Below are 19294 nucleotides of genomic sequence, written 5' to 3'. Positions count from 1 at the left end.
CTGACTAATTAAAATATTAAGTAATTTTGAGGATTATAATCCCTGATGGTTCCATGAAGTTCCCCTCTCCTCACCATAAAACCTGCTGATGATCAGCAAACATGTCAAAAATTGGAGTTATATATTATTTTAATTGAAAGGTAATGCTTTTCCATTCATTTCCTTTTTAATAAAACAGTTTCTCCCATATTTGCTTAAAATCAACCTAAAACAGGAGAAAGAGGCCAGCCTTCACATAAATCAAAGGGATGTAGGACTTTATGATTTTAACTCTTTGAGATCCATCAAAATCTATGATGGGCCGTTGGGTCATAATGGCCTAATCTTCCACACTGATGGTGTCCTGAATCCTTATATTCTAGAGTTCAAGTGTTTAGCTGAAAGAAAGGGATTTCTGAATGTTTATAAAATAACACACTGGTTAGTGTAAACCTTTAAAGTCTAATGCAGGCTGCTTAGACAGCTTTCTTTGTAAACAGTTCTAAGAATCACTCAAGGAGAACCCTACACCATCTGGGGCTTATAAGTCCAGGCACAGGGTATTAAAACCTGAATGATGTTGGCTTAGCTAATCCATCATGAAATGAGTCTTTTTACTCCTGATTATTATTGATCTGAGAACAGCTTCAGTAGATGGTTTAATACGAGACCCTGTATTTAATAGAAAACCAATAGTTTACCTTAAACTGTAACCAATTAGAATGATGTTCCTTATGTTACTAGTTTATTTTTATTCTTTTTTATCAATGTCAATTTGTTCTTAATCTCTCAGACTGAATTTTGACAGATTATAATCTTTAAGGAAATCAATGCTACAGACTAGTAGTAAAAGGAAATCAGGTTCTGCTTCTGGTCAGAGCTCTGCAGCCTTCTCCCTCGCTCCTTCCAGGTTCAGGATGCATCATGGGCAGGAGCTCTTCTAGTTGGTCACCCGTTACCGTGGTAACAGAGGCTAGAGCCCACTTGGTCATGCATCTTCATCCTGATTGGGCAGCTGAATCCAGCTCCACAGCACCCTGTGCTCAGGGTCAGCTGCTCTGCAGGGTAAAGCTGTTTATCAACACCTGCTCAGTTTCCTGATCTGGTTACTGCTACTCAGATTCTTCCTTAAAGAGCGTACTTCATAAATCACTTCATGCTGATCCATAATTTTTTTAAACAAAGGTTCAGATAATTGCAGTTCTTAACCATTATCCCTCTTTTTTAGTTTATGAGGAATTTTGATGGGAAAAGCAATGCATTCATGGATTTATCTGCCGTGTTTGTGTTTAATCAGCACTCGGACTCTGCAGGAAAAGTTCACTAAGTTTATATTTAACAAAAAGAAAACAAAACCAGCATCTGATGAGTAACAACAGCTTATTGTGGCAGCTGGAGGCGCTGAACCCGAGGACACCACCGTCCACGTCGGCAGCGGATCCAAAGAGATGAAGGATTCCCGGAGAATAAAAGTGCTTTTTTTCATAACCTTTCTACTTCCTAGGAGCCTTTATTGTCCACTTTCACTCTGTCCAACAGCACCCCCTGCAGGCCTAATGGCAAGTCTGCAGGAAGGATGAGCAAATCATCATCCATCCTGAAACTTTTTTTTTTCCAAGCATCCAAACAGAAAATCCTCAAGAAGAAAATTGAGAATATTTGGTGGGAATCTGGAAGCAACACCGTCTTCACATTTCAGACACAAAACACATGAACAACGCCAAATCAAATCAAAGTTCTCATTTATTTTACTGTCACTGAATTATTTCCCTCATATGGTTCTTTAGTGGCTTTAAAAAAATAAAATCAGATCACAGGTTTGATTCCAGTTCAGCTTAAACAAGTTTTTAAAAAGTTTTGTTCATATCTGATGTCTCAGATTTTACAAACCGATTGCAGACCAGACTGTAAAGTCCGCCCATCGTCGGTTTCAGTCATTTTGTACCGGATAAAAGACAATAAAGAAAAAAAAAACGTTTTAAAGTGCAGAAACGAGAACCTTTCCAACAGAAAAGAGGAGCAGGGCTGAAATACAGGCATCTTCAGCTGGACGCATGGAGGCTGTATGGAGTCTCAAGACGACCAAAAAACTAGCCGTGGACCAGGTATGGCGTCCAATTTCTGCCCAGAAACTAGGTGCTTATGCTGTACTGGAACTCAGCAAATGTCACAGAGACTCAGGCTGACAAAATCGTAAATATTAAGGCTTCTAACTCCAAGAAACACTGTCAGACTCAGGACGACCAAAACCTGGATGTATGGAGGTCAAACAAGGACTAAACTTGGTGTATAGAATGTTCAGAGACTCAGGACAGCAGACATCCATGTTTGGAAGGACAAGATGGGTTCAGGACTGCCCTGAAGAACGCATCTAAGGTCATATGGAGGCTTAGACCATGTGTGAGCCTGAAACAGCCAGAATTATGAATCATAGAGAGGCTGCACGTCCCCTGAAGGGGTCTAAAACATCTCTAGAGCCAGATTTAGGTGTTTACATGTTAAAGCTTATTAATGGTTTGGATTAGTGCTTCCAGTGGTCGCTGGGCAGGTCCTGATGCCCAGCAAACAGGTTCACTAACTTCGTTACCACGTTTCTGCACGACCCCCAAAACTCCTCCGAACGTGTGCTTTTTTCCCCCCCAGTTTAAACAAAAATCTAAAATCTGAGTTGAAGCTCCTTTGTTCCGTTTCAAAGCGTTAGAAAGATTGTCTCGATTCGGGCTGGTGGTCGTTCTCAGGGCGACGCCTGACTGGAAAAGGGGTCAGGAAGTGACCTCCTGCGTCCTGACGCCGAGGAGCAGAGGGTGCATCACAGGCGAGAGCGACGGTAAAAAGTTGGATATGTTGTGAGATTGTCAGAGTTGTTGGTTTGGTAGAAAAATAGAAGGAGGGAATATAAAAAGAGCAGGAATGAGAAGAGCTGCAGGAGGTCGATGAGACATTTACAATGATTCCCTATATAGCTTATAAATACGTATCTACACAGTATGTGGTACAAAAATACTATAGAGCATTCTGTGGGCACTGCAGTTTCTGGGGGGTTTCAAAATAAAAGCACATGGAGTTGTGGCACTGCTCAGGCACAAGTTGTGATGATGATGAGGAGCGGTTCTTCCTCCTCGTGTGAGACGGCGACGGAGAAGAGCCGCCAGACGATTTGGTTTGAATCCCATCAGGATGCGAGCGCCCCCCCGTACGGAGGCTGGAGAGGGACAAAAAGAAAGGTTCTGCTGGGTCAGTGCGGAGCTGACGGGGCGGCCTCCCATCCTGACGGGATGCCATCCCGCCCTCTGAGTGGGCGGGGCCTGTGGCCGCTGCTTGTATTTGGCATCAGAGGAGTCCAACTGATCGGCGCCGTTTCTCTCCGGCTTTAAGGCAACTTTTGCTCTGTGGCGAGTTTAATAAAAGCTTCTGTTAAAAATGTACAAATTCTATGGCATCATCATCATCATCAGTATAGAAAATATATAAATATGATTTCTCTGTTCTGTACAAAAGTTCAGCAGCTCGCCTTCCTCCGCTTCCCTTTTATCCCCTCGCTCCGTCGCTGCTTCAGTCTCTTCCCGTTTTTGTTTTCTTTTGTTTTTATGTTTTTTTTTTTTTTACCTCAGATATAAACAATTGTTATTTACAGTGAGGGAGGGCGGAGCTTTGCTCACGAGGAGTCCGTGCACGGGGAGGGCGGCGGCGGGTACAGGTGGTGGGAGTAGCTGCGCTCCGTGTAAGGAGACGGCGGGCAGCTCTCACAGTTCTCCTCCGCCGACAGGTACTGGCTGCGGGGCGTCGGCGGCGGCGGGAAAGGCTCCGAGTCGTAGTTGAGGTCGCTGGTGTAGCCCTTGGCGGCGGCCGCGGACTTGAGCGGCCGGCGCCCTGGCGTGTAGTCGCTGTCGCAGACGTCGGTGCTGCAGGGCGTGGTGGGCGGGGCGAAGTGGCGGTAGGTGTAGGGCCGGTAGCTGAAGAGGGAAAACATGGATTAATATTCCAGAGAATTCCACGTGAAGGTTCCCGATCCCCAAGAACCAACACATTTCAGTCCCCAGAACCCAAATGGTCAGACAGTTCTGGTTCCAGACTGGACCTGTACCTGTAGGAGCGGTGAGTGGAGGGGCTGTTGGAGGAGTAACCAAACTCCAGGGTGTACTGGGAGCGCACGGTGGCCGGGGACGGAGGCGGGTTCAGGATCTGGAAGCAGAGAGTCATCAGAACAACAGAACAGAACCCGGCTGGGACCGGAACGGACCGGGCCGAGTTCTGACTCTCTCTCACCGGGGGGAAGTAGGTGCCTTTGGTGCTGGACGAGCTGCTGGATGAGGCTCCGGTGACGTGAGCGCGGTCGTACAGCGGGCCGCTGCTGCCACCCATGATGCTCAGAGAACCAATCACAGACTTCCCTCTGGACATACCTGAAGATCGGGTCAGAACCGGAAAGTTAAGCCTGATTTCATCTGATCGGCAGTGATTCAACACAGAGACTGACTGGAAGATTTCACACATTCAGAACCAGCTCGGATCCAACCTAACAAAAAAACCCTCTAGAACTGAGCTGCTGGGTTTGACCATGGCCGTTGCTCAATATGTGTACTTGTGTACACTAGGGCTGCAACTAACGATTATTTTAAAAATCGATGAATCGGACGATTGTTTTTTCGATTAATCGATGAATCGGACAAAAAATATTTTTTATATTAACCTCTTTATTCCAAAATAAACATTTTAGACAGAACAAACAAGCACACAAGTACAGGTTGCTCATTAACTGTACTGGTGCAATATGAAAAATAAATGTTTGTGTAAAAACTACGCAAACTTACATGAGAAATGTAGCTGTACATCCACAAAATATAGGGTACTTTGTTTCATAAAGCACAAAAAGACATTTTTGTTTTTAAAAGCCCCTAAGGGGTTCAAACAATAGGTCCCCCCATTTCAACAAATGAGTTTTTTTAGACTAGAAGAGTTCTGCCTTTTAAGACAGGAAAGTACAGCAGTTAAAGTTGCTACTTGAGAAAATACTGAACCATAGAGATAAAAATAGCCCTGTGATTCAAATTATAAATTGTATTTGGAATAAAAATGAGAGAACTAGGGGTGGTAAAAAAACACATCCTCCAAAGACTCCAATTTACATGGGAATGTAGCATATAATTAATTGACATATTACTGATCTTGCTGGATTTTGTTCTGCTTTACTTCCATAAATTGCAGGATCTTCTTTACTTTATCTTCACCAGAAGATTTAAACTTTAAAAGCCTTGCCCTCATAATTTGCAAGTTAATTTTCTTTATAAAGTAATTGTAAACGCTGCTTAAGTTAATTCAAATGAAATTAAAAGTAAAATAAGTAGCCAACCTTATCACTGTCTGTAACCTACTAACAAGGTAAGGAAAGCATCAGATGAGCTACCTGAGAAACTAACGTTACGTTTCCCCACTTTAAAACCAAACAAACATGGTGGTTCCGTGCCATGTTAATTTCTTTTGAAAAAAGTTGCATGTTATCACTTTTTTCGCTTTACAAAGCGCAGGCTATTTTAATTATTGTGATCAATTTGCCCCGCACAATCCCGGTGCATACGCGCTTCATTTGCAGTCTGGACGCTGAGGCTCTGACTGCAGAGCTGAGAGGGACTCCTGCGGGAGCGGGGGGAGGCGCCCCACGGCAGAGTAGGAACGATGCATGCTTTCACGTAAGAGTCTCCAAAAGCCGCCAGGGACACCGAAAAAAGTCGCCAGATTTGTCGCTAATCGCTTTTTTGGAAAATAGTCGCTGGAGGGGTCTGAAAAGTCGCTGAGTTGGCAACACTGCACCTGCAGAGCTAACTCGCTCTGCCATTTTTTTTTTCTTCCTCTTTCAGTCAAGAGGCAGTGATGACGGCGCGGCGGATGACGCAATAATCGCGCGACACAACTAATCGATGATGAAATTCGTTGCCAACGCTTTTAAAAGTCGATTTTTATCGATTTTATCGATTCGTTGTTGCAGCCCTAGTGTACACATATTGTACATTCCCGATCAGGAAATTTGTTGCCCCAAAAAGGGCAACAAATCACAGCGTAAGTCTGGCTTTAGTGTCACTATATGGCCCATTTACTGATTTAGTTCGTAATTCAAAAAAAGTTCGGATGTTGAGAGAACCATAGCAACCAGCGGGGCTCTGAGGCTAACCGCAGCCAGGGCTAACGTTAGCCCGTCTGCAGCAGCCCTCGCTCTGCATAGCCGTGTGTGAAGGACCGCTGGCTATGATGGAGGCTTTATGATTTGTTTGTCTGAATGTGTTCATTATTATTCCCCCACTAAATGAAAAAGTAAAAATGTATTATTATCTAGAGATTATTAGTAACAGGAGGTGAAATGCAGCTCTAGACGAGCTGAGCGTGTGGTGATGTCATCAGTACACTACTGTTCTAATTGACCCCTATTTATGCAGCATGCTCCTGTTCTCCCACAGTCCAGATTTTCCTGTGTTCTTCTCAATAACATACCTAGCGAGGACACGAGTCCGTACTCGCTTCCTTGTGAATTGAGGAACGGTCCATGTTTCGGCTCAGTGGTAAGCTCCGCCCACACACAAAATCCTGGAATTCCAGCCTGATTCTACTCAGTCACCCGTTTTATGGACGAAAATTTACTAATCTCCACGCTGGGAACTCTGAGCCGGTCCGACTCACCTGGCAGCGAGCTGGACAGAGAGCTTGGATGCGGCACGTATCCGAGCGGCACCGACGACTGTCCGTGGACCACGAAGTCATTGGTGACCGTCTCGCCGTCGTCCTTCATGTGAGGACAGAGCACCCGCTGGCAGACGAAGTAGATGGCGCCGACCACAAACAGCGCCATGACCACGGCCACGATGGAGCTGATGGTGCTGTTGGTCGGAGCCGGCGGCTCCTCTGTGGCGTCTGAAAACAAAGAGAGACCTAAGTAACGGTTCTGCAGACCGGGTCGGTTTAAGCCGCTCGCAAAGAGACTCACAGCAGCCGATCTCGTCGGAGTTGTCACTGCAGTCCATGTTGTGGTCGCACTTCTTGTGTTTTCCGATGCACTGACCGTTGGAGCAGGAGAACTGCTCGGCAGGGCAGCGGACTGCGAACACAAGCGCGGCGCTCCATCAGTTCCACCCAAACCCAGAACCTTTCCACCGCATGGGAACCACAGCGGGGAGACACTCACCTTCACATTTGTTCTCGTCGGAGCCGTCCTGGCAGTTGACCTCCCTGTTGCAGCGCAGGCTCAGCTCAATGCACTGCCGGCTGTCGCACTGGAACTCCAAGTCGGAGCAGACGGGGCAGTCCTTCTCGTCGCTGCCGTCCTCGCACTCGGGGTAACCGTCGCACCTCCAGGTGTTGGGGATGCAGTCCACCTCGCCGGACAGGCAGGCGAACTGCAAGGGCGAGCAGGTGGGCGGCTCTGAGGACGACAGAAAACAGGACGGCTCGGTCAGACGCTTCCGCCGCCGACACCGCGGGTCTACAGGAACGCCTCAGCTTACCGCCACAGGTGAGCTCGTCCGACAGCAGAACCAGGTGGACGGGGCAGGAGCAGCGCGTGGTTCCATCTCCCTTCACGATGCAGATGTGGGAGCAGCCGCCGTTGTCCTTCGTACACGGATGGTTCCCTGAAGGAGTCCGATAGAGACGGAAAGTTACGTTTCAGCTCAGATTCGCCTTAAAAAAACGGAATTCATGTGAAAAGCAGTTCATTCTAGAAAATTTAAAGCTAGATAGATTATCCTTTCCTTTCTCTATGTGGCTGGCTGACTTTACACGAGTGAATAAAGTGAATGTGATTGGTCATATATGAAGGGGTAGGGTTGTTTGTCTGAAGCATCTTGCTAACCAGTTAGCATCTTAGTGCTAGTAGGTTCCCAATGGGAAATTCCATTGGCACCAAGTAGCACTAAATTGGTGACTTAGAAACGACACTGTCAAGGAACGCTATGGACAGAGGAAACATGCAAGAGGAGGAGAGTTTAGTGTCGGAGGTCGTGGATGAGACTCCTCCATCATCCATTTTTTATTTAGAGGAGGAAAGCGGGGACGAAGATGTTGTGGAAGAGGACGCCAGGGCGGCAGAAGCTTGGTTTGGTGTAGAAGGCTTACAGCCGTACATGTTTGAGCCCTTGCCTCGCAACGCTGCCAGTTCTGTTAGCTCTACGCCTGCTGAAGACACAGACGTCCATCCCCGTGAACACTGGGACGCAACTCAATGGGAAAGGAAATGATTCTGATTTCTGATTTCAATCATTGCGTATATTAGCTGCGACATATGAACCAAGATGCTATGACCGAAAAAACTTGATTGACAGACGATCGTTGATATATGATTGGTCGTAGTTAGGTGTACAAGCTGGCGGATAACTAACTGGCCTGCAGAAGATAACGGAAAGAATAATATACAGATTGAAGACAGGATTTTTTTTTTTTATAGAAATGCCCTCAATTTTACGACAATATTGTCTGAAAGAGTACAGTTACGACTTTAAGCTCTGCTTTGGACTGGATTTAATTAGATTTTAACTGGTTTTAAGCCATCTGTAAATTGTCCTTAGGTGGTTGTGTGATCTGTATTTCCGCGCGTCAGACTGGCGAACTGTCCAGTGTGTAACCCCGCCTCTCGTCCTTACACTACCGGAGTTATGCGCCGTCCGAGCTGCCACCCTGACGCATGATTGATCATGATTGTTCGGTTTTTTAGACTTGGCTCTGGGATGCTCTTAGTGATTATTTTGGATCAGATATGGGTGGATTCTTCTGCAGTATTTACCTGCTGATCATGCTGTGACCAGCTTTGAACCAAGACAGAACCAGACTGGTCAGATAACAGCTACTGGTCAGAAAGATGGATCAGTCCATTTGCTGGAGCATTGACTTACGGTACTCCTGCATGTCGATCTCGTGCACGGCGTGGATGTCGCTCAGGTAGGCGACCCGGGCCTGGACCTTGGTGCGGCCCTCCCTCGTGTTTTTGTCGATCCTCTCGATCATCTGCTGCTGCTTGTCGATCCAGTAAAGGTGGTTCCCGAACACCGTCAGGCCCACCGGCTGCAGGATGTTCGAGTCCGCAATCACGATCCGATTGGCTCCTGCAGCATTTACCAAAATAAAAGCACCAGGGAGTGTAAAAAAAAAAAAAAGGGCGAGAACTTCAGGAACAAAGGCAACAAAACGGGAGAGGAGCTGAGAGGTGAGGCAGGAGGGGGAGGCAGGAGGGACAGGGGGGGGGACACAATTAACATTTAACTGGAGCTCCGAATCAAACACAGCCAGATTCCAAAGGGGTTGTTCCCAGAATCTGAACCGTCTCCTAGGTTACCAAAGGAGATGACATCCTTTCTGCTGGGCTGAACTCTATTTAGATAGCTCTAGACTCACATGTCTTCCAGAAGGCATTCAGACACTAGATCTAGAATCCTTCGACCTAGAAGTGTTTAGTTCTAGATTCTGTTCTGAATTCAGGACACTTTAAAGTCGCAGTAAAACAGCAGATAAGTCAGAATTTTCTGGATTTCAACAGATCCAGAACCAGGCAGTGATGAATTCAGATGGCTAATCCAGATCTACTGCTTTTTTTAAGCCATAATTTAGAGCAGGTTCCGTCCTTTAATAGAACATCTTGGAGCTGAAAGCTTTTCCTGACACAAACTGGATCAGGCTTTAGATCCGGTCAGGAAGATTCCTGGTTTAAACCGAGCCTCACACCAGAAAGGCTGCGATGGATCGGAGCGTGGGAAAGCAGAAACCCTCCCCTCGTCCTCCTGGCTCATCCTTTCAGGTGAAGGAGGACCTGAAGTAGATGTAGTTCTGAAGAACCTGCTCTAAGATATATTTGAGGAACATTGCTTTTAAAACGCTGGTGGTGGCTGTCTGGATTTTGCTGGATCCCTGGGAGAACTGCCCCCTTACCGACATTTAGAGAGCATCAGGATTAGATCCATTTGATTCTGTTTCAATGTGATCAGAACCAGCTGAGGTACTGTGGATGTCCTACAGGAGGCGCCACACATCCTGAAACTGAGACCTCAGATTGTCTGAGAGATCAGACTCACCGGACAGGTCGCTGCTCTCGATGCGCCGCAGGTCCGAGTCCACCCAGAACAGCTTCCCCGCCTGGTTGTCGATGGCCAGAGCGGCGGGTTTACCCAGCCCGCTGAAGAACAGAACCTCCCGCTCCGTCCCGTCCAGAGCCGCCCGCTCGATCTTGGGCGAGCGGTCCTGCAGGTTGGTGAAGTACATGTACCTGTAGGGCGGAGGAGGAAGCGGGCTGTAAACATCTGCATAGAACCGGACCGTGAACCCGGACGCCGGAACTGTCTGAGCACCACATACTGACCCTTTCTCCGGGTTGACCACGATGGCCCGCGGCTTGTCGTGCTCGCCCCGCAGGACCACGCCCACTCTGCTGCCGTCCGTCCGGCTCACGTTGACCACGTTGGTCACCTCGCTGGTCCAGTAGATGAAGCGGCTGTAGATGTCGATGCTCAGGTCGTACAGCTGAAGGCCCGGTCCGTGTCCGAGCCAGGAGCTCGACACCACCGTTACGCTCTGACAGGACCAGACAGAAGACAGTCAGCTGGATCAGAACCAACAAACGGATCGGTTCCTGTCCAATCACTTCTGAAAGCAGCCCAGAAATCACAAACTGGTTTATTTGATTACAGAATAAAACAAAATCAAATGTAAAAAGCTCAGGAATCAGAACCGCTCCAGAACCAAACAGAGTAAAACCTCCTAATGCTTCCAGCAGCTCCAGGACTTAAATTGGACCCCTTAAATCTGTGCCGGATCAGCAGCAGGAGTTTATGACCAGTTTGAGCTACTGGCACCTGGTTCTGCTTTGGATGCGGTGGTGAAATGGACCGCATCAGAGTTCTGAGCGGTTCTGAAAGTGGATTTCACAGCTCTGAGGTGATGAGGGAGGATGACGATGATCAGAACCAGCAGTGCCGCTGCTTTCTGGGCTCAGGTTTCCTTCTGGGTTTATTTTCAGAGCCGCCGCTGGGAATAATTGATGGAAAACCTGCTTTATTTAGACCTACAGACCACCGGGGAGACGATCCGGACCCGCAGTGTTTACACAATCTGGGTCCGGACCCAAAACTCCATCCAGGGCTGCTTTCTGCCTGGCTGATCTGGAATCAGCTCAACATCTCCTCTCTGATTGTTGGCCGTCAACTCTGCTGTGAATTCCAGGTTAAAACCAAACAGATGGGAAAGTTCTGGAAGTCCATCAGAACCAGCAGGATTCCTGAAACTGAATCAGAGGTGGTACCTGGTTCCCGTCCTCCTGGGACCTCCGGATGTTCTGTTTGGAGTCGATCCAGTACAGCTGCTTGTCCAGCGGGTCGTAGTCGATGGCGCGGACGTTCTTCAGGTTGTGGATGGGCAGGACGATGTCCGGGCTCTGCTGCTCGTCGATCACCATCCGGTTGATGGCCGCCTTCTGGCTGAAGAGCAGGAACGATGTGGGAGCTGCAGGGAACAAAGACAGGTGGTCAGAGACGAGGCCGGATCCGACCAGCAGCAGAAACCTCTGGCTCCGAGCGGCTCACCGCTGCACGTCTTGTTGTCGTAGTTCAGGGAGAAATGGGCGGGGCATCCGCAGACGAAGCTGCTGGGCACGGCGAGGCAGAGGTGGGAGCAGTGTCCGTTGGTGGAGGCGCAGGCGTTCCAGCCGGCCTGTCTGGAGGAGTGGAAGACCAGGATGTCCATCACGTAGTCCAGGTGGCCCTGGATCAGGGTCCGGTTCTGACCGCTCGACTTGTTGGCCCGCTCGATGCTGCGGTGGCTCCAGTCCGTCCAGTAGATGTAGTCCTGGTACTGGGTGAGTCCGAAGGGGTGGGGGAGGTCATCGGCGATCACCTCGCGTTCCTGACCTGGAAGAACAGAAAACGGGAAAATCAGGAAGGAGACGAGACAGAAGCGACGGCAGTTTGGGTCGGTCAGAGAGCAGAACGAGGCAAAACAGAACCAGCCGATAAAAACAGTCCAGAACCGACCAGAATCTGCCTCAAACAGAACCAGAGTCAGCCACAACGGAAAAAATCTAAATCTAGATAGGTCCTCTTTCTCTTAAAATAAGTGCTTTTGTTCTTGGATTGAGGAGACAGACATTTTACCAATGGAAGAAGACAATTTAGATTTAAAATAAGAAAACACAATTACATTGTCTTATTTCAAGTTCATTTTATCTAATTATCTTATTTTAGGAGTAAACAAACTAATTCCATTGGCAAACTATCTCATTTACCTACTCAAATTAAATGTAAATGCACTTAATTCAAGACATTTTAACTTATTTCTAGATCGTTTTTCCAGAGCAGAAACTGGACCAGGACCAGCTTAGAACTGGACCAGGACCAGCCAAAATACCACCACCGTCAAACTATGTCAGAATCAGTCCAGGAAGTATAAAAAAAAAAAAAAAAAAACATTTTAGAACCTCTCAAAATAGCCCAATTCTTAAAAACCAGCTGAGAAGTCGCTACATTTCTAAATCTAAACGATCTACAGGTGCTGGTCATAAAATTAGAATATCATGAAAAAGTAGATTGATTTCAGTAATTCCATTTAAAAAGTGAAACTTGTATATTATATTCATACATTACATACAAACTCATATATTTCAGATGTTTATTTTGTTTAATTTTGATGATTACAAATGACAACAAATGAAAATCTCAAATTCATCATATCAGAAAATTAGAATATTGCTGAAGACCAATAAAAACAAAGGATTTATAGAAATGTTGGCCAACTGAAAAGTATGAACATGAAAAGTATGAGCATGTACAGCACTCAGTATTTAGTTGGGCCTCCTTTGGCCTGTATTACTGCAGCAATGCGGCGTGGCATGGAGTCGATCAGTCTGTGGCACTGCTCAGGTGTTATGATAGCCCAGGTTGCTCTAATAGTGGCTTTTAGCTCTTCTGAATTGTTGGGTCTGGTGTATTGCATCTTCTTCTTCACAATACCCCATAGATTTTCTATGGGGTTAAGGTCAGGAGAGTTTGCTGGCCAATTAAGAACAGGGATACCATGGTCCTTCAACCAGGTACTGGTAGCTTTGGCACTGTGTGCAGGTGCCAAGTCCTGTTGGAAAATGAAATCTGCATCTCCAAAAAGTTGGTCAGCTGCAGGAAGCATGAAGTGCTCTAAAACTTCCTGGTATGTGGCTGCGTTGACCCTGGACCTCAGAAAACACAATGGACCAACACCAGCAGATGACATGGCACCCCAAACCATCACTGACTGTGGAAACTTTACACTGGACTTCAAGCAACGTGGATGAAGTGCCTCTCTTCTTTTCCTCCAGACTCTGGGACCTTGATTTCCAAAGGAAATGCAAAATTTACTTTCATCAGAGAACATGACTTTGGACCACTCACCAGCAGTCCAGTCCTGTTTCTCTTTAGCCCAGGCAAGACGCTTCTGACGCTGTCTGTGGTTCAAGAGTGGCTTGACACAAGGAATGCGACAGCAGAAACCCATGTCTTTCATACGTCTGTGTGTGGTGGTTCTTGAAGCACTCACTCCAGCTGCAGTCCACTCTGTGAATCTCCCCCACATTTTTGAATGGGTTTTGTTTCACAATCCTCTCCAGGGTGCGGTTATCTCTCTTGCTTGTACACTTTTTTCGACCACATCTTTTCCTTCCCTTCGCCTCTCTATTAATGTGCTTGGACACTGAGCTCTGTGAACAGCCAGCCTCTTTAGCGATGACCTTTTGTGTCTTGCCCTCCTTGTGCAAGGTGTCGATGGTCGTCTTTTGGACAACTGTCAAGTCAGCAGTCTTCCCCATGATTGTGTAGCCTATAGAACTAGACTGAAAGACCATTTAAAGGCTTTTGCAGGTGGTTTGAGTTAATTAGCTGATTAGAGTGTGGCACCAGGGGCCATCAATTTTGAACCTTTTCACGATATTCTAATTTTCTGATATGATGAATTTGAGATTTTCATTTGTTGTCATTTGTAATCATCAAAATTAAACAAAATAAACATCTGAAATATATGAGTTTGTATGTAATGTATGAATATAATATACAAGTTTCACTTTTTAAATGGAATTACTGAAATCAATCTACTTTTTCATGATATTCTAATTTTATGACCAGCACCTGTATATGATCATCTAGAAATCTAATATCAGAACCAGGCTGATGAGCCAGTCTTAACACCAGAATTCCCACTGGCCGTCAATTTGACGTGCAACATTTTTCCCTATGAAACGCATGAGTAGTGATTATGTCATCAACTGAAATGCTTCTAGTGTGCGATATAAACCCATTGTGGATATATAAACCTTAAAAAATGTCTTCTATATATTTTTTTAAAGGATGTATTATTTGCTATTATTATTATTTGTGGTCTAAATGTTTATTAAAAATAAATCAGTAAAATAAGACCGTTTTACTACCAAGGTTCGAAGTTTGAAATTGCAGTTTTTCCCTTAAAATAAGATAATTAGATAATATGCACTTGAAATTAGACAATGCAGTTATGTTTTCTTATTTTAAATGTAAATGGTCTTATTCCATTGGCAAAGTGTCTCACTTAGTTCCTAAATTAAGGAAAAAAATGCACTTATTTAAAAAAAAAATAACTTATTAAGATAGCAATTTTTTGCAGTGTAGAAATTGATTGATTACCCTTAAAAATTTCCCCCAGAACACCCTTTCACATTTATGACAAACCTCATAAGAGCGTTTTTTTTGTGCAGCTTTGAAGCAGCTGCTCTTCAGCGGCGGAGAGGACGGTAACCTGCTGGTTTTACAAGTTTAAGAATAAAATCTCTGCGTGAGACGGTGACGTTCAAACTGCTCCTGAACAAAACCAATGCATTTATAGCTGCTATGTCCAGGAGATCGTAAAACACAGCCACAGGCCAGCTTTGCTTTGGAGCTTTTAGAGAATACTTTCTAATCATCTGATCCGACACATCCACGCCGACCTGTGTGTGATTGTAGTAGACCACGGGCTCTGGTTTAGTGTACTAACTGAGGTGTGGGCAGTGCTAACCAAAACGTGAGCAAAAGTTTTATTATTGTCTGAGGATGTAATAATACGTCTGCGTTTTCCCGTGGATAGGTGATCATCCTCGGACTCCCCCGAGGATGATCACCTGTCTCTCCCTCTCCGCCTGAATCGCTAACATAAATATTTTGAAGCATTTCTAAGCCTTTTTCGCGGTTAGATTTCTTCTGAAAGCCATTTTCCCGTATTAGAGTTCTTGCTAGATTGTTGGTTGCTAGGCAACGGTATGAATGTCAATCACCCGCGGGAAGAATTAGCAATGCCGTAAAAATGACAGCTGTGGAAAATGGAGGTAAAATTAACCATATTAATTTTTACATTTTTTATTTCATTAAAAAAAATTACATGAAAACGAAGAAAATATAGAAACAGGAAAAGTCAGTTACCCGAGCAACATATGATTAATATAAATAAAGTTATTTCCCTTAAAAACCTCAGAAAAATGACGACCCCAGTAGTTCTAGTGTTAAACCAGCAGAACCTTTCTGGTTCTAGGGCAAGGCTAGGGATTTTTTTTCCCTTCTATTTCGGGAACAAAGTCTTAGAATAGTCACAACAAGAATAGTCAAAATTACGTGAATAAAGTTGGAAAATTGCAAGAATAAAGTAGTAACACTATGAGAATAAAGTCGTAAAATTGCGAGAATACAGTCGTAACATTATCAGAATAAAGTCGTAACATGAGAATAATGTCATAAAATTATGAGAAAAAACGTGTAAAATTAAAAGAATAGTTACAAAGAGAATAGTCAGCATTACTTGAATAAAGTCGTAAAATTGCGAGAATTAAGTCGTAACATTATGAGAATAAAGTCGTAAAATAATGAGAATAAAATCGTAACATCATGAGAATAATGTCATAAAATTATGAGAAAAAACTCGTAAAAGTACGAGAATAGTCATAACGAGAATAGTCATAACATTACGACAATAAAGTCGTAAAATTGTGAGAATAAAGTCGCAACATTACGAGAATAGTCATAAAATTGCCAGAATAAAGTCGTAACATTATGAGAATAGTCACAACGAGAATAGCCATAACATTACGAGGATAAAGTGGTAAAATTGCGCGAATAAAGTCGTAACATTATGACAAACAGGTTGGATTTTATGGCAACTCTTACAAGAAGCACCTTCTTCACTAAAATGTGAAATGTCGAGCATTATGGGGAGTCATACTTTGACTCTGGTTTGACAAATAAGGAAATCTTTTAGCACCAACATCAAACTGGGCAGCATGTCAAAGTGGACTCTGGTTTCTGATTGGTGGAGTTGGTCGGCCATCATACGCTGGTCGGAGCTCAAAGCTTTCTTTCTGAAATGGGTTGTAGTATAATGATTTTATTCTCGTAATGTTACAACTTTATTCTCAAATAAAAAAAAATCTCTAACCTGGCCCTAATACTCTGTGGTACTGGTCCACTCAGGTATACTCATACGGTTTGGACCGGAGCTCCAGAGATGGATCAGGTTCTCTGAGGGTCCAAAACTCTAAGATCAGATTTAATGGAGTTCTATCAGTTTCCATCTGAACCAGAACCATCGCCGTTCTGAGAGGAATATGTGAAGTGACCGAACCAAGGTAAGCAGACCAAGCTGACAAATGGACCTGATCAGAACCATAATCCTATTTAGTGACCGGTTGAACTTGGTTCTGGGGGACTAGAGCCTCCAGAATGAATCACTCTCTTGTTCTGGACCTTCAGGTCTGCGTTGGTGGATAAGTGCGTCCAGCTCAACAGGAGGTCCAGGTCTGGTTCTGAGTCTTACCGAGCATGTTGGACGATTCAATCAGGGTGGTGTCCAGGTCGGCCCAGTAGAGCCGCCGCTCTGCGTAGTCGATGGTCAGTCCATTGGCGCGGCCGACATCCGACACCAGCGTGATGCGGCCGGTTCCGTCCATGGCAGCCCGGTCGATCTTGGGCTTCCCGCCCCACTCGGTCCAGTACATGTACCTGCAGGGATCAGAATCAGAACGGGTGATAACAGAAAGGAGGAGACATTGGGCCAAAGAAGAACTCCTTCAATCCTCACCCCTCAGCTGGATCCAGAGCCAGAGCTCTGGGACTGTCCAAATCCTTCCAGACCAGAACCTGCCGGTGCTGTCCGTCCAGCTTGGCCACTTCGATGCGATTGGTGCCGGTGTCGGCCCAGTACAAGTTCTTCCCCAGCCAATCCACCGCCATCCCCTCGGGATAGTCCAAGCCGAACTGGACCACGTGCTCCAGAGCGCTGCCGTTCATGAAGGCCCGGCTGATGGTCTGCAGAATCACAGCGAGTAAGAGTCCTGGTTCTGAACTGAAGCCGGAGATTCTAACCAAACCTAGCCAACAAACCCACCTTCAGAGTGATGTCGGTCCAGTAGATCCGGTTGTCGGTGACGTCGAAGTCCAGCGCCGAGGCCTCCTTCACGCCGGTTAGCGGGATGGCCACGTTGTTGTTGTTGGTCTCCAGGGAGATGCGGCGAATGTCGGTGTGGCGGGAGAAGAGCAGGAATGCCTCTGGGACGATGCAGGTCTGCATGTCAGCGATGAGCTCCAGGCCGTTGGGACAGCCGCAGTGAACGCCGTGAGGCGTGTTCAGGCACAGGTGACTACAGCCGCCGTTGTTCTCCACACAGGCGTTGGTCCCTGAACACCAGCAGAACCCCGGTCAGTTCCCTCAGTCATACCAAAATAGATCGGCTTCTCAAGCTCCCAGCACACCTAAAGCTAGCAGCGCTCTAATGGGTTCATCGTCACCTGGTGACATCGTAGCGTAAAGCTGAATGTCGTCTGCATAGTTAAAGAGCCCAAAACGTTTCCTGGTTTCTTTTAGAGTTTAATGCTATTTTATTTTTTATTTTTTTGAACTTTATTTTTTTATTTTTAATAACACATGAACACAGTTACAATCTTTTGTCTCCACCGACCCATAGCCACTATATTACACGAGACATCGAAAGGTGAGTCAGTGGGAGTTCTAACACATGTAATAAAGCATACATGACAACAGATTGAAATCAACAGGCAGATAACAGTAAAATAAAATAAAATGGTACATAACACTTGAATGAATCCCCTCCTGAGACAAGACAATCCACACATTCATAGTATTTTCCATCGACCCAAAGATATACGTTAATGCAAAAGGGCTATCCTGTAGCTGTGTCACTGAGTTAGTAACGGTATGACAGAGCTCCATCTTGTATTAAAAACTGTTTTTTGAAACCTTAGGGAATATGTTATTCCTTCCATCATGTAAATGTCCCAAACTTTTTGTATCCATATGTTATATGTAGGAGGCTCTGGCTTCAGCCATCTGATAGTTATGCATTTCAATGCTGCTGTAAGCAAGATTCTTAACAGGTATCTATCCCCCTTCCTGTCTATTCCATTGGGTCTTTCTCCCAGAATTGCCACCAAGGGAGTTTTTGGGACATTTCTCCTGAAAATTACTTTAAGTGCTTCAAAGATGTCCTCCCAGAATACACTTAGTTTAGGGCAGGACCAAAAGATGTGCGTATGATTTGCAATCTGTGTCCCGCAGTTTCTCCAACATGAACTTGGTTGAGTTGGGCCCATTTTACTGGTTATTGTTGGCGTTCTGAAAAATCGGACTATTACTTTCCATTTGAATTCTCTCCATGTGTTAGAATTTGTTGTTAATTGTGCGTCGGTACACATTTCTTCCCATGTGTCCCCTGTTATTGACTCCTGCAGTTCAGTTTCCCATTTAAGCTTTATGTTTGTGGAATCATGCCCGTTCATAGACAGAAACAGGTTATATATTTTACTAATTACATTGTTATTACCTTTTCCCCTTTGTATATCCATTAGGAAATTTTCTATGGGTGCAGATTCATGGAGTTTAGTCCAATTATTGTGTGTTGTTACAAAGGTTCTAAGTTGTAGGTATCTATAGAAGTCTGTCTTAGGGAGACCAAATTCACTTTTCATCTGCTCGAGGGTTTTGAAGTTTCCCTCTTTAATTAATTGATGGATATGAGATAGTCCATAATTAGACCAGTTTTTGAACCCGGAATCTAAATTGTTTGGTGTAAATGTCTTTATAAATCCTATATTTGATAAAAGTGAAATCTGCTTTGATAACTTAAAAGCCGATTGTATTGATTTCCAGACTTTAAGGGTATTTTTTGTCCAGGTTGTCATTTCCTTTGCAGGGGTATCAAAGAAAGGTAATGTTTGCAGTGGTACTGAGCATCTGCTTTCCTCTATTTCCAACCAGCGAGTATCTGCACTATTCTGTAGCCATGCTAGTAGGGGTTTAAGTTGTGCAGCCCAGT

General features: G+C 45.1%; 1 protein-coding gene across 1 annotated transcript in view; it reads right to left on the bottom strand.

The window, feature by feature from the left end:
* Nucleotides 1-1293: 1293 nt before the first annotated feature.
* Nucleotides 1294-19294, bottom strand: part of lrp6 (low density lipoprotein receptor-related protein 6) — a 41999-nt gene continuing 23998 nt past the window's right edge. The window contains exons 9-23 of the mRNA XM_038296184.1: nucleotides 17350-17639; nucleotides 17044-17270; nucleotides 16780-16964; nucleotides 11529-11852; nucleotides 11249-11448; nucleotides 10310-10521; nucleotides 10026-10216; nucleotides 8853-9062; nucleotides 7470-7595; nucleotides 7151-7387; nucleotides 6953-7063; nucleotides 6649-6879; nucleotides 4246-4382; nucleotides 4064-4161; nucleotides 1294-3932 (exon numbers count right to left, since the gene is read on the bottom strand). Coding sequence (XP_038152112.1) covers nucleotides 3635-3932; nucleotides 4064-4161; nucleotides 4246-4382; nucleotides 6649-6879; nucleotides 6953-7063; nucleotides 7151-7387; nucleotides 7470-7595; nucleotides 8853-9062; nucleotides 10026-10216; nucleotides 10310-10521; nucleotides 11249-11448; nucleotides 11529-11852; nucleotides 16780-16964; nucleotides 17044-17270; nucleotides 17350-17639 — 3077 coding nt within the window. The 3' untranslated portion in view covers nucleotides 1294-3634. The remainder of the gene's footprint in view (nucleotides 3933-4063; nucleotides 4162-4245; nucleotides 4383-6648; nucleotides 6880-6952; nucleotides 7064-7150; nucleotides 7388-7469; nucleotides 7596-8852; nucleotides 9063-10025; nucleotides 10217-10309; nucleotides 10522-11248; nucleotides 11449-11528; nucleotides 11853-16779; nucleotides 16965-17043; nucleotides 17271-17349; nucleotides 17640-19294) is intronic.

Source organism: Cyprinodon tularosa, unplaced genomic scaffold, assembly GCF_016077235.1.
Source record: "Cyprinodon tularosa strain WSP-4 unplaced genomic scaffold, ASM1607723v1 ctg369, whole genome shotgun sequence".
NCBI classification, from domain to species: Eukaryota; Metazoa; Chordata; class Actinopteri; order Cyprinodontiformes; family Cyprinodontidae; genus Cyprinodon; species Cyprinodon tularosa.
Note: the sequence above shows the minus strand (reverse complement) of the source record. Positions and strands in the feature narration are given on the sequence as shown.